Below are 13,092 nucleotides of genomic sequence, written 5' to 3'. Positions count from 1 at the left end.
TTGCACTAGACCAGGAAATAATTCCAATAATTTCTTCCAAACGTTCCGTTCCAACGATGGGACAATCACAGAGGCATCAAGTGGGAAAAGAATCTTGGGAAAAGTCTTTTGTGTGGCAAGTTCCCACCCCCCACCCCGCCTCTGTGGAAATAATGACACATGAGAGAATTATTAAGGTTAATGGGCTGAATAAGGCCACAACTTTATTGGTTACAGGTGATGAGCAGTATTGGCTTAGGCATTGGTCCTAATCGACTATATCTGACTTCAGTCCGTCCGCTTGAAGTCTGGGAAGGGTTAAATACCATTGGGTGAGTCCTGCTGATGCACATCAACTAGGAACTCTCCCGGGGTCAACTGTACTTTGTATAGTGGGTGGCACTGTGGTCTAACCACTGAGCCTCTTGGGCTTGCCAATCAGAAGGTTGGCAGTTCGAATCCCTGGAAAGGAGTGAGCTCCCGTTGCTCTGTCCCAGCTCCTGCCAACCTAGCAGATCGAAAGCATGCCAATGCAAGTAGATAAATAGGTACCGCTGTGTTGGGAAGGTAAACAGTGTTTCCATGCACTCTGGTTTCCGTCATGGTGTTTTGTTGCAACAGAAGTGATTTAGTCATGCTGGCAACATGACCTGGAAATCTGTCTGCAGACAAACGCTGGCTCCCTTGGCCTGAAAGAGAGATGAGTGCCACAACTCCATAGTCGCCTCTGACTGGACATAACTGTCCACGGGGTCCTTTACCTTTACCTATATAGCCTGTATACTTTTGAAACAAAACAGGCATCCACAGTAGCAGTAGTGAAGGGATCCAGATGTATACTCAATAGCCCAACCTCATAGGCTGCGTCAAAACTGAAGATGATCAGGTGTGGTCAGCAGCAATGCTGAAAGGACAGGTAAGGGTTGGGGCTTTCTAGCAGCTGTTGCTTGTAGTCCATGTCTGAGCTGGTAACCTTTACAAGTAGGTGGAGGCATCCATCAACGTGTCTGCTCATTGATTGCTACAGTCTGAGAAAGAACCACATGATCCACTATTCATAGGTTAGCCAGGAACACACACACACACACACATATGGAAGAGATGAGGGAACCTGTGACCCTCCAGATGTTGGACTCCAACTCCCATCAGCCCCAGCCAGAAAGGCCAATGGCCAAGGATGATTAGCATGGTCACCCAATCCATGGGTACAAATAACCCATGCAAATTTGTACTCTTAATATTTTGGCCCTGGGATTTTTTAAAAGTTGCATCTCTGAAATTTGATCTCCACTGATAGACGTCATGGTTTCCTGATTATTTAGGATGGGGCTGGGGAAGATGTTGAACTCCAACTCCCACCATCCTTAGTTAGGACAGCCAAAGGTCAGGGATGATGGGAGATGCAGTCCAATGATATCTAGATGACCACAAGTTCCCCAGCCCTGGCATAGGAAGATAAAACTTGCAATGAGATCATACAGCCAATCCTGCCTGCACACTGAAACATTAATTTATGCCTTTGCCTCAAAGAATCCCTAAAGAGTCATTCTTTCTATAACTATATTTTGGCATGGAGGACCAAATGTTTTCTGTGCATCTTCCTGTTCTTTTCAGGCATCACTCAAGGCTGGAGGCCCTCAGTGAGTTTCTGGAAAGGACGGTGACATCTGGAGATGTAAATTATAATGGTTGTGTTAAGTATGATTGCTTGTAAAAGTCAAAATGCTGTATTATTGTTCTGTGGTGCACAACCAGGCTAGCGTCTCTACCTCCCCCCCCACAACTTTCTCAAGGATCTCTCAGAGGAAAATAATGTCTGTATGCCATTTTCTGACATTCTTGCTATAAGATTTAAAATGCCTACTGTTAACTGAAACCAGTGGCATTTTTTGTTGAGGGTGGTGCCAGAAATATTAATAGATTTCAGAGACTTTCCTGGTGGTAAAAAAAAAAAAGTCTATTTCATAGCGATCCAGCAACACACACACAGATTTTATGTAGTATTTTCTTCTCCTTAAAAAAAAAATTAAACTAAAAAACACCACCCAACACTGCTTTCATCTTCACATTTTTGAAACCACAGGTTAACTTGTGAAGTCTGATTTTCAGATGACAATACATATTGGATGAATGAAAGGAAGGCTTGACAAATGGCTCAGTACAGTATGCACATACTTCTCTTTATATTTCAATATGTACAACCATAATAAGCACTGAACCACGGACTAACTCAGCTAGAGAAAGGATGTTGAATAGGATCATATAGGACTGGCTAAGCTCATGCATTTGAATCAGCTGAAGCCTAAGGTCGCCTTCCTATCGTTTACCTGTTCAGTTGACTGTATTTGATGGAGCTGATGTGTGGATAACTCTACCTTCTAGACCATGGGCTGTGCAATCTAAAGAGGAAAAGAGGAGTGTCAGATTCACCACTGCAACCCAGTAAGTCCTTTCTTATTTTTCACTATCCTGGCTCCAGGCTTGCAAAGCTCAACTCAGGACACCTATGAGACATTTGCACAAGTGCCCCTGAAATGCCCCATTTGGGTATTTCTGATTGCTGCTACCAGGGGTTGCTTTCTCCCTACCTGGTTGCAGCTGGTGCCTCTACTGGTAAAGCCAGGCAGAGGGGCACATGTCACCTTATTCCTCCTACCCTCTCCCCAGCGATCACACAGCGGGGTAAACTTGTGCCAAGTTATTTGTACCCAGCCCTTTAAAAAAATATTCCAAGACCACCTTTACAAGACAAATAAAGATGCAACAATATAACACTGTTAAAGATCAATACTGCAATACAGTGGTACCTCGGGTTACAGACGCTTCAGGTTACAGACGCTTCAGGTTACAGACTCTGCTAACCCAGAAATAGTACCTCGGGTTAAGAACTTTGCTTCAGGATGAGAACAGAAATCATGTTCTGGCGGTGTAGCAGCAGCGGGAGGCCCCATTAGCTAAAGTGGTACCTCAGGTTAAGAACAGTTTAAGGTTAAGAACGGACCTCCGGAATGAATTAAGTTCTTAACCAGAGGTACCACTGTACAATAATACTGCAAGACAATGAAGATTAATACAGTGGTGCCTCGCAAGACGAAATTAATCCGTTCCGCGAGTCTCTTCGTCTTGCGGTTTTTTCGTCTTGCGAAGCACGGCTATTAGCGGCTTAGCGGCTATTAGCGGCTTAGCGGCTATTAGCGGCTTAGCGGCTATTAACGGCTTAGCGGCTTTAAGAAAACAAGGAAACAAAGGAACAAAGGAAACAAACTCGCAAGAACTCGCAAGACGTTTCGTCTTGCGAAGCAAGCCCATAGGGAAAATCGTCTAGCGAAGCAACGCAAAAACCAAAAAACCCTTTCGTCTTGCGCGTTTTTCGTTTTGCGAGGCATTCGTCTTGCAGGGCACCATTGTATTGCAAGACAACAAAAACTAAAAGAGCAGATAGCAATCCCTGGTGCCTCTGGTCCTTGATCTGAAGATAGCTTCAGGGCTGAACAGCACCATATTCATGTAGAATAGTCATGTAGTCATGATGGTGCCCTTCAGATGGTCCCATCATGCCTGCCCATTGGTCATGTTGGCTGGGGCTGATGAGCGCTGGAACCCAACAACATCTTGAAGTCACTGCACCGACTACCCCTGTTGTCGGGCATATGGCCTGTCACTGAGTTATAGCCCTTTCCTGCTGTTCAGAAACAAGCTGGGGGCAACCACTTGAACCACGTGGAAATTAGTCGGGTGGAGTTGGAAAAGAACTAGTGGAGCAGCTGCCTATGGACTACGAAGCCTTAGCAAACTAAAACCAGCTTTTAAAGGTTTGAGCAGTGAGGAGCATGATCTGCATGCCAAGTGACAAGGTCTAAGTGGGCAGGCATCTCTTGAGCCCGGAAGAGCATTTGCTGGTATTTGGGGTCTTCAAAGAATCAGCTGCAGGGTCATCTTTTCTAATGCCTGCCGAAATCCTGTTCTCCTTCTTCAGCTCTTGTCTATCTTCCCATTCCTGGTTCTCGTTAATCAAACCAGGCTTTCTTGCTAATGTTTGTTTATATTCTCGCTGTCACGGCTATGGAAGACCAGAGGCACGGGGCTGGGGGGTGGGGAGGAACCAAGTGCTTTGGCATATTAAACTCTTTCTCCATTTGTTATTAATATAATTTGCAGAACAGTTACTAGAGGTCCAAAGCCATTCATAGGGGGTTGTGCTCTCCCCCCCTTCCTTCCACCAGAAACCACAAGATAATAAGAGGAGGCTCCAAGAGAGGTGTGGATCGCCCACAAGAGGTCTGAGCGCCATCGTGTATTTTTACTGGAAGTCTCCTAACTAGCCAAAACCTTTGGAAAGTCATGACACTAATTTGGCAAGGCACTATCTCTGTCTGCTTCATTGAAAACATCTTAGACAGCATAATAAATAAAATGCACTTCATTTTCAGGGTTTTAAACTTGTCTTTCTCTTGGCCTGCAGTCTGTCAGCAAGCAGAGATTAGAAAATTGACTGGAGCTTAGCAAATTTGGTTCAAGAGAAATCAGATAGGTAGCAGGGGAGAGGAGACATTTACCAAATGTATCCCTTTCCAGCCACCCCTGCGCTGAAGCTTTGCCAGCTAATGCATTAAACACAAGCATGATGAAGCCTCTGAACCCTGCCATCCACCGGCTTGGAGAGGCTTTGCTCTAGGATTCACCATTAAAAACGTCAAGAGAGACTAAGAGAGAAGAGCATGACATGTGTCTTGTAAACTGCTACCACACTGAATTCATCTAGCAACTGTACTCCTTCCAGGACAGAACTGAAACAGGCCTCTTTCCCACACTCCCCCTTGCAATGCCAGGGAGCTATTTTCTGGAACTGCTGAGAGACATGGCCCTTCAGGACCTCATACGTTCTCTGAGTCTCGGGGCCAGCCTGAGACAGACTGTGCTGGTCCCCGAGGGTAAACCGTGGGGCGAGGTCCGAGTCCAGTCCGAGGTCAAGGGTGCGGTATGGAGGCTGTCCGTCAGAGCTGAAGCTGGGTCCAAGGCAGGGAGTTGGGTGAGGTCAAGAACTCTGGCAGAAAAGCAGGACAGGGTGCAGGCAGGAACAGGCTACCAACAATGTTGCTCCCGCATCCTGGGACTGGGGCTGGCTGGCTTTTATCTGCCCCAAGGCATAGGGCAGCCCCGGTCCACAGGTAACTTGCCTCTCCTGGCCTGGAGGCGAGCACTCCTCCTGCAGGAACTTAGTTCCCTCCGCCTCTCTGCCCTGAGCCTCTGCAGCTCAGGAGAGGCTGGAGGGTTATCGGACCCAGAGGCAACCTCAGCTTCCCCTGACAGGGCTGAGAGTGGAGCACCTGCAGGCAATGGGTCCTCCATCACCTCAGGAACCAGAGCAGACTCAGCTGGTGCCTGCACCTGAGGATCCAGCACAGGTGAGGATCCTTCAGGCTCAAGACCCAGCCCCGGCTCAGCTGGTTCTGGAGGTGGGGACTCCTGTGCAGGCTGGGATTCCTCAGGTTCAGCCTCTGAGTCCGAATCCCAGGCCATTCACCGACACAGTTTTGCCTGATGCCCCCTTCCGTTCCAGATCCTGGATGGATTGGCAGTTGAATTTTACTTCAGCACCGGTGACAAACAGGACGGTATCCACCACCACACTGGAAGGCAGCAGACAACCTTCAGGGATTCAGGACAGGTTATATTTCATGTATGGCTTTGTCCTCCAACACCTCACTGACAATCCATGTTCCCTGAACCCCCTGGACACTCGCCACCTGGGGCAGCTGCCTCAGTCTGTAAAATGTTAGAGCTGGCCCTGTTGTGCCACGACTTCCTTCTAGCATCAGCTCTTGTCTTGTTGGGGTGGATTGTGCTACTTCAACATAAGCTTGTCTGCTCTGATATAGGGCACCCCCTTGCCCTCTCCTGTCTCACTTGATCTCAGTACGTTCCAACTCAGGCACTTTGTAGGATCTCTTCTGCTTCCTCTCCCTGATGACCATTAGGCATCTTGTCATGGGACTGATGGGTCTGCTGCTTGTAATGTTTTCTTCCTGGTTTGCTGTGCAGATGGAAAGATCTGTGGGAGATCAGAATTACTGAATGGTGGTACAACAGATATGACAGGAATGGAGGACCTGTGGTCCTCCAGGTGTTGCTGGTCTCCCAATACCCCAGGCATCATGTCCTGTGGTGAGGGATGATGGGAGTTGTAGTCTAGTAACATCTGGAGATCTGTGGAGAGCCACCACTACTGATATATAGGAACAAGGAAAAGGAAGTCATGGTAAGATGAACTGGCTACATCATCTTGAAGATGTATTAGGCCAGGAGTCAGAACCCTCGTGTAAAAAATGGGGTCTCCAGGGCAAGTGTCTTCACCCTACACAGACGTGGGGTTCACATTAGACCATAAAACCTGGTTCACCAGCATGTCAGGGGGGTGGAGAAGGATGGATGGAAGGAAGGGTAAAGAAGGCCCTCTCCATGTTGTGGTGTACTGGAACAAAACATGGGAGACCAGGGTTCTTTGAACCATGAACCTCAGTGTGTGACTGTGGGCCAGTTGCTGTCTCTCTAACCTACCTCACAAGGTTGTTGTGAGAATAAAGGGAGTGGGGGGGAAGAACCATCGATAACACCTTGAGCTCCTGGGAGAAAACATGGGCTAGTTAGGTATAAACTAATAAAATGAATATGATCTTTTGCCCTACCGCCATCACTGTCGATCCAATCACTATTTGAGAGGTTAGTGAAGGGGGTGGGAGAATGTGTTTTGGAAGTGTGTTGGCTGATCGGGAGGGTTTTTAGCAATGGACAGTGGGGGAAACCAAGAATTCATCTCCAACTCAGAATTTCATTTCAACCATATCAGGGCTTTAAAAACTCACCTCTCATTTGAAGCAAGTTTCTACAAGTCCCTTAATTTCATACTCTAGTCTGGGTCAGAAGAACCTTCACCAGCATCTCTTTCTAAGCTGTTGTTGGCATTTTTTTAAAATGAGAGGCTGTGTCCTCTTCAACCAGGAAAACCACACACACATTTACAAGATGTTCCTAAGCATTGACACGCCCCTTCCCCCTTCCACCATTTCAGTCTCTGCCACCCAAAAAGTCAGTAACTTGAAACACTGAGAAAATCTGTTTCTTGCTCACAACAGGTTTGGGATTCTACTAAACAGTGCACTGCTGTCTGATCGAATCGGGATTGTCAGGCGATGGAGAGCAGCTGGAGACAAGGCTGCGGAGTGAAAAAGTCGAAAACTGCCATTTGTATCTGTGTGCTTATTTGGCTTAGTTTTAAGCACATTTATTGGTGCATTAGTTCTGCTCCTAAAGGAAACAAGAGTCCGAATGTAAAATGATACGAAAGACATCGAAAAGGACGTGGGCTGATTATAAACTCCTACAATTGGGATCTTTCCCAATAATACTCTTACACAATCCCCACTTCCAAGCAGGAAGTGGGACGTTTCAGGGGCAACAGCACCAATTCCAGACATTTCCTTTGGATCAAAGAGCACTGGAGACTGAGGGTGTTCTTAAAATATTTTCTTAATTCACAAATACTATTATTTTATTTTATTTAGATTTCATAGGCTGGCTTTCCCCCCGAAAGGGAGCCTTATTGCAGCATATAGCAAACTGATTGTGTGTGTGTGTGTGTAATGCAAAAGATAAATAAAACAACAAAACATTTTAAAAAATGGAGATGCATAGAGAATCAGGATCCAGCAACAGAACCAGACAAGAATATACAAGCAGGGCATAGTGGAGGCAGACAGGCACTCCTGCAGAGCCACTGAAAATGTTAAGAACACAAGAGCCTATCTTGTGCATTCTCCACCCCTGACGCTGGACCCAGGTGCATCTTTCTAACTCTAGTTAGAAAGTTTTGCTTCTTTCTCTCTTTATTCAAACGTCAAACTGCTGTTTCTCATGCACAAGTTCTGCAGAGCCTTTGTCTTAAGTCACAACCCTATTGTCAAATGACCGCCTAGGAGACCATCCACAGTAACTGGTTTGTTTGAGGCGGTGGACATAGCCAGGTGGGGTTCAAGCATTTAAACAATTACAGTAGGTTAAGAGGCAAGAAGGGACATGGGTGGCGCTGTGGGTTAAACCACAGAGCCTAGGACTTGCCGATCAGAAGGTCGCGGTTCGAATCCCCACGACGGGGTGAGCTCCCGTTGCTCGGGCCCTGCTCCTGCCAACCTAGCAGTTTGAAAGGACATCAAAGTGCAAGTAGATAAATAGGTAGTGCTCCGGTGGGAAGGTAAACGGCGTTTCCGTGCGCTGCTCTGGTTCGCCAGAAGCGGTTTAGTCATGCTGGCCACATGACCTGGAAGCTGTACACCGGCTCCCTCGGCCAATAAAGCGAGATGAGCGCCGCAACCCCAGAGCCGGCCATAACTGGACCTAATGGTCAGGGGTCCCTTTACCTTTACCTTTAAGAGGCAAGAACGTGCTTCAAGAACCCTAGGATTCTGAGGCTGACAAGAAGGGATTTTAAGAGATGGACCCTTTGCTGTGGGATCCCTGCTCATAGAGGGTCATCAAGGTGTCTCGTCTCACTATAGTATCAGGCCAGTTAAAAAGCATTTAATTTTGATAAAACCTTTTTTTGGTGGGGTGTGAATTGCCAGTATTGTTAACCTGCATTTTGTGTCCTTTGCCCTGGGTTTTGGTTGGTGCTTTTAATTTGATGTTTTCTACCGCTGGTTTTAAAAGTTTCCACCCCCCGCTTAATTGCATTTTGCTATTTTTATGTAACCCCCCTTGAACTGAAATGTGGAGTAGAAAACGATTGATCGATCAAATGAATAAATAAATGGAAACATTCAGGAGAGACTATTAAAAGAAAAGAGGCAGAACTCACTGAAAGAATAGATGTATGAAATAAGAATGTGAAAGGTAGAAGAGAATAAGGAAAAAATCTGTGTCGATGATGTGTTGGGTGTGTGTGTGTAGAAGACAGCAAAATTGAGACACGACATATATTGTCAATCTGCCTTTTTCTGGGTGCTTTCCTAATCCAAACGTACAAGGAAACCATGTTTTTCTTTTTAAAAGTGAATCATCTGTGGGTAGGAGAAATTATAGCATTAAATTATAGGGGTGGTGGGAAAGTCTGTGAATTCAAACTAACTTTACATATTTAATTAGCAGTTTGAGACATGTCGAAAACCTCAAAACCCACCAAGTTCACCCACCCCAACTACTGGTACTGGCACAAGTAAATATATTTAGGGCCAGATGTTGTGTCAGTCAATGGGACATCCAAAGACATAACATTCAAAAAGTCATCATCACACTTTATTCCCCCTCTCCAAAATCCTTCTTTATTATTTTCATTATTATCAGGAAATAGCAACAGTGAAGTCAAAGGAGGGGATACAGTCGACTAGTATGAGTCATAGTCGCCACTTGCTCTCCCAGCCACACAGAGATGCAAATGGTTGTAGATGACAGGATTTGGGTCTTGCGAGGGAAGCAGGAGGAATTATCCTTCCTCCAGGCAAGGTCTTTTATATTTCTCTCTACTCCATGATATACTTATTTCTAATCAGCCTTTTTCAGTATAAGTCTCCTCTGAAGATGTATATGGAATGTGTCACTTCTTGTTTTTTTAATTGTGTTCAGGTGGTTTAGCAGATGAATGGGAACCCCCCCTTTTTATTATTTGCTTTCATGGGATCAAGGCTGCAATCCTATAGGGTGTATTAGAACTCCCTTTCTGGGATGAGAGAGAGAGAGAGAGAGAGAGAGAGAGAGAGAGAGAGAGAGAGAGAGATCCAGTGTTGGATCTACATTCTGTCACATTCATTTTCAACATCCTGGCTCAGCCAGCACAGGCCAGACCACAGGTGATTTGGGTGGGGGGCAGACTAGAAAACACCCAGGATCCAAAGTTCTCTCTGCCAAATGGCACCACTCATCTTCCCAACTGGCGAGATATTTACACCAGCTCAGGAGTTCGCTTTTATGGGAAACAAAATGCCACTCAACAGGGCAGGATTGCAAAAAAGCAACCCACAAAATAGAAGGAGGAGTCCTCTGGTCTTATGTCTGAGAGCCATCTAGATCTTAATATATGGAAGTTAAGCCACTTTTGGTCCCCAGAGCCAGTGGAGTTGCAATGGGGGGCAGGGGACGGTGTGCCCCAGGTGTCATGTCTGGGGAGTGACAAGAAGGCACCCCGCGGGGGCCCGCGAGAGTGAGCAGCCATCACGCCACTGCAGCCGCATGTAGAGGATCCTGGCACCAGTGGCAAACTGCTATGTACAGCGCATGTGCGGCGTCGCATGCATGTGCTGTACGTAACAACGCCACACATGTGCTGTACATAGCAGTTTGCCGCCGGTGCCGCTCAATCACCGTACAGATGGCAGTGGATCCCTCTGTCACCGCTACAGCCACATGTAGAGGATCCTCCGTTCACGGCTGCAGTCACGAGCAGAGGATCCCAGCACCGTCCATATGGCGCTGAAGTGGTGGCGCCGGCAAACCGCTATGTACAGCGCATGTGCGGCATCGGGTGCATGTGTCGTACATAGCGATGCTGCACATGCGCCCTACGTAGCGACACCCCAATCCAGGTGTCACGATGCCTTCGTTCGCCCCTGCCCAGAGCTACCTTAGGACTTCAACCCACCTCTGTGTTTTGCAAAAGTGATTGTGAGAAGAGAATACTGATTTTAGCTGCAGTGGGATAATATGAATGTCTGCAGCACGTCAAGGATATTGGAACGTCAGAAATGGATGAAAAAGAACAAGGAGATTAAAATGATATTAAAGTGCATTGCTCAGTATAATTTGCTTATATTTTCAAGTCTCACAGCTTTCTCCGGGATTCTCCCCTCCTCTCCATTCCTTCCTCTCATTAGCATGGGTCACAGCTCATGCTTGGCATGTGCTTTCCACAATACATTTCTTGTACACTTTTCAGGAATATTGATTTGCTATTAATTCCCCCTCTCCTCCCACGGCATGCTATTCCAGAGGTTCTCCCAATACCCCCCCCCCATTTCAGCAGCTGCAAGGGGGGAAAGTGAGGGGGAAAGACCCATTGCACAATCAGAAGTCCTTATGCAGGGCTCCTGCTGACAGGATTCATGAATTAAATGCCAGCTACGGTTTTCCTTTACATCTGAAGCTAGCCTATGAATGATGGCTGCATCGCAAGAGAATGTCACAATGTTATTTGACTATTTCTTAAAGCTGAATGCCTAAGGAACCTTTCCAGAGTTTATGCCAAACTTCACAAGCATCAAAAAGCATGGCTGTGGTGTGAAATTTGGACTGAAGTCCGTTATCTTGACATGCCCATCTCCTTGATCCTAACATAGTCCCCCTTTGACTAACGAGCTGGAAAGTAAATATCTTCCTGTTACTTGTCTTTCTCCTCAGCAGGTGTCACCATTAATTTCCAACCAATATCCTCTTCTCACTGAACAATCTCACCCCCCGCCCTAGCGGAGCTGCATCCGTAGTGCCTCCTTCCTGGAAAGGAAAGGAATATACACAAAGGCATCACCGTAAATAGAGGGCTCTTAAAGCTAGGCCAGCAGCTTGGGGAAATCCATAAATGACCCAAGGAAAGCTTGAGATAAAATTCCAAACATCTCGTAGAGAAGAGAACCGCCCCAAGCAAGGTGTACGAGCCTTTATGTACAATCAATCAAATCTTTATTACGGTCATAGACCAGCATAAGTAGGGGAGGGATACAGTCATTTAAACGCTGTAAAATGTCTTGGAAAGCTAAAAATTATTAAAACAGAAGGTATATATAAAAGACTATAAGAATCCAAAAGAAGCTAAAAGAAGAGTTAGGAGCATTAAACGGATGTGGAAGAGCATAAAAGGTGAGTACAGTTGTATTTTACCATTTAGCGGCTTGTATTTCAGGAGAGTTCCTGTTTTGTGACTTCTTGTTTTCTCAAACTCTTAATTATTCAGTTCCGTTCTAAGCTTTCCTCATAACCATATGTAGACAGCATTCGATTAATCTAAACAAGCAAATCAAGGCTGCTTAGCTAAATATTATAGATGTTCTCATGTAATTTGAAGAAAATAAGGCCAGTTCACACCGGTGTTATTCTCTGAGTACAGTGGTACCTTGGGTGGTACCTTGGGTTAAGAACTTAATTTGTTCCAGAGGTCCGTTCTTAACCTGAAAATGTTCTTAACCTGAAGCACCACTTTAGCTAATGGGGCCTCCCACTGCTACCACGCCACCGCTGCACAATTTCTGTTCTCATCCTGAAGCAAAGTTCTTAACCAGAGGTACTATTTCTGGGTTAGCGGAGTCTGTAACCTGAAGTGTCTGTAACATGAAGCGTATGTACCCCGAGGTACCACTGTATGTTGTAGCAGGGTTGGTAGCCATTATTTGGCCCCAACCATTTGATGCAATAAAGTTCCGAACCACATCCATTGTACATTTATCTGGATCACAGAAAATGTTTAAGCAACCAGCTGCACGGTATGGATCATAAGCACTCCTCCATCATCTTAAGGATCATGCCTAGCTGTTACTCACCTCTGTGCTCCTGGAAAGTTTACATACAATGGCAGGATTGGATGTATGTTCATAGGCCCCAGTGATGGAGCATCTGTCTTGCATGCAGAAAGTCTTAGGTCCAATCTCCTGCATCTCTAGGTAGGGCTGGGAGAAGAAGGACTGTCTAAAACCCTAGAGAGCCACCGGCAGTCATTGTAGGCAAGACTGATCTAGATAGGCAAGACTGATCATTGTAGGCAAGACTGATCTAAGGCCTGACTCATTATATGGCAGCTTCCTATGTTCCTTAGATGACCACTTATGACAGTTGAGAACTGATATCTTGGAATACAGAATGGAGATACAGTGGTACCTCGGGTTAAGAACTTAATTCGTTCTTGAGGTCCGTTCTTAACCTGAAACTGTTTTTAACTTAAGGTACCACTTTAGCTAATGGGGCCTCCTGCTGCCACCACACCGCCGCCACACGATTACTGTTCTCATCCTGAAGCAAAGTTCTTAACCTGAGGTAATATTTCTGGGTTAGCGGAGTCTGTAACCTGAAACGTATGTAACCTGAGGTACCACTGTACTTAAATTTTATAAGAGGAATGTGGCTGTTTGACGTGAGTATATG

General features: G+C 45.9%; 1 protein-coding gene across 1 annotated transcript in view; it reads right to left on the bottom strand.

Annotated features, from left to right (window-relative positions):
* The window catches only part of LOC310759585 (uncharacterized protein), a 36,352-nt gene extending 23,585 nt beyond the window's left edge, over nucleotides 1-12,767 (bottom strand). The window contains exon 1 of the mRNA XM_083606869.1: nucleotides 12,495-12,767. Within this exon, the coding sequence (XP_083462995.1) occupies nucleotides 12,495-12,608 (114 nt within the window). The 5' untranslated portion in view covers nucleotides 12,609-12,767. The remainder of the gene's footprint in view (nucleotides 1-12,494) is intronic.
* Between the last annotated feature and the right edge of the window lie 325 nt (nucleotides 12,768-13,092).

The sequence above is a fragment of the Podarcis filfolensis genome (genome assembly GCF_964270895.1).
Source record: "Podarcis filfolensis genome assembly, chromosome: 3".
NCBI classification, from domain to species: Eukaryota; Metazoa; Chordata; class Lepidosauria; order Squamata; family Lacertidae; genus Podarcis; species Podarcis filfolensis.
This window is presented reverse-complemented; position numbering and strand designations above follow the sequence as displayed.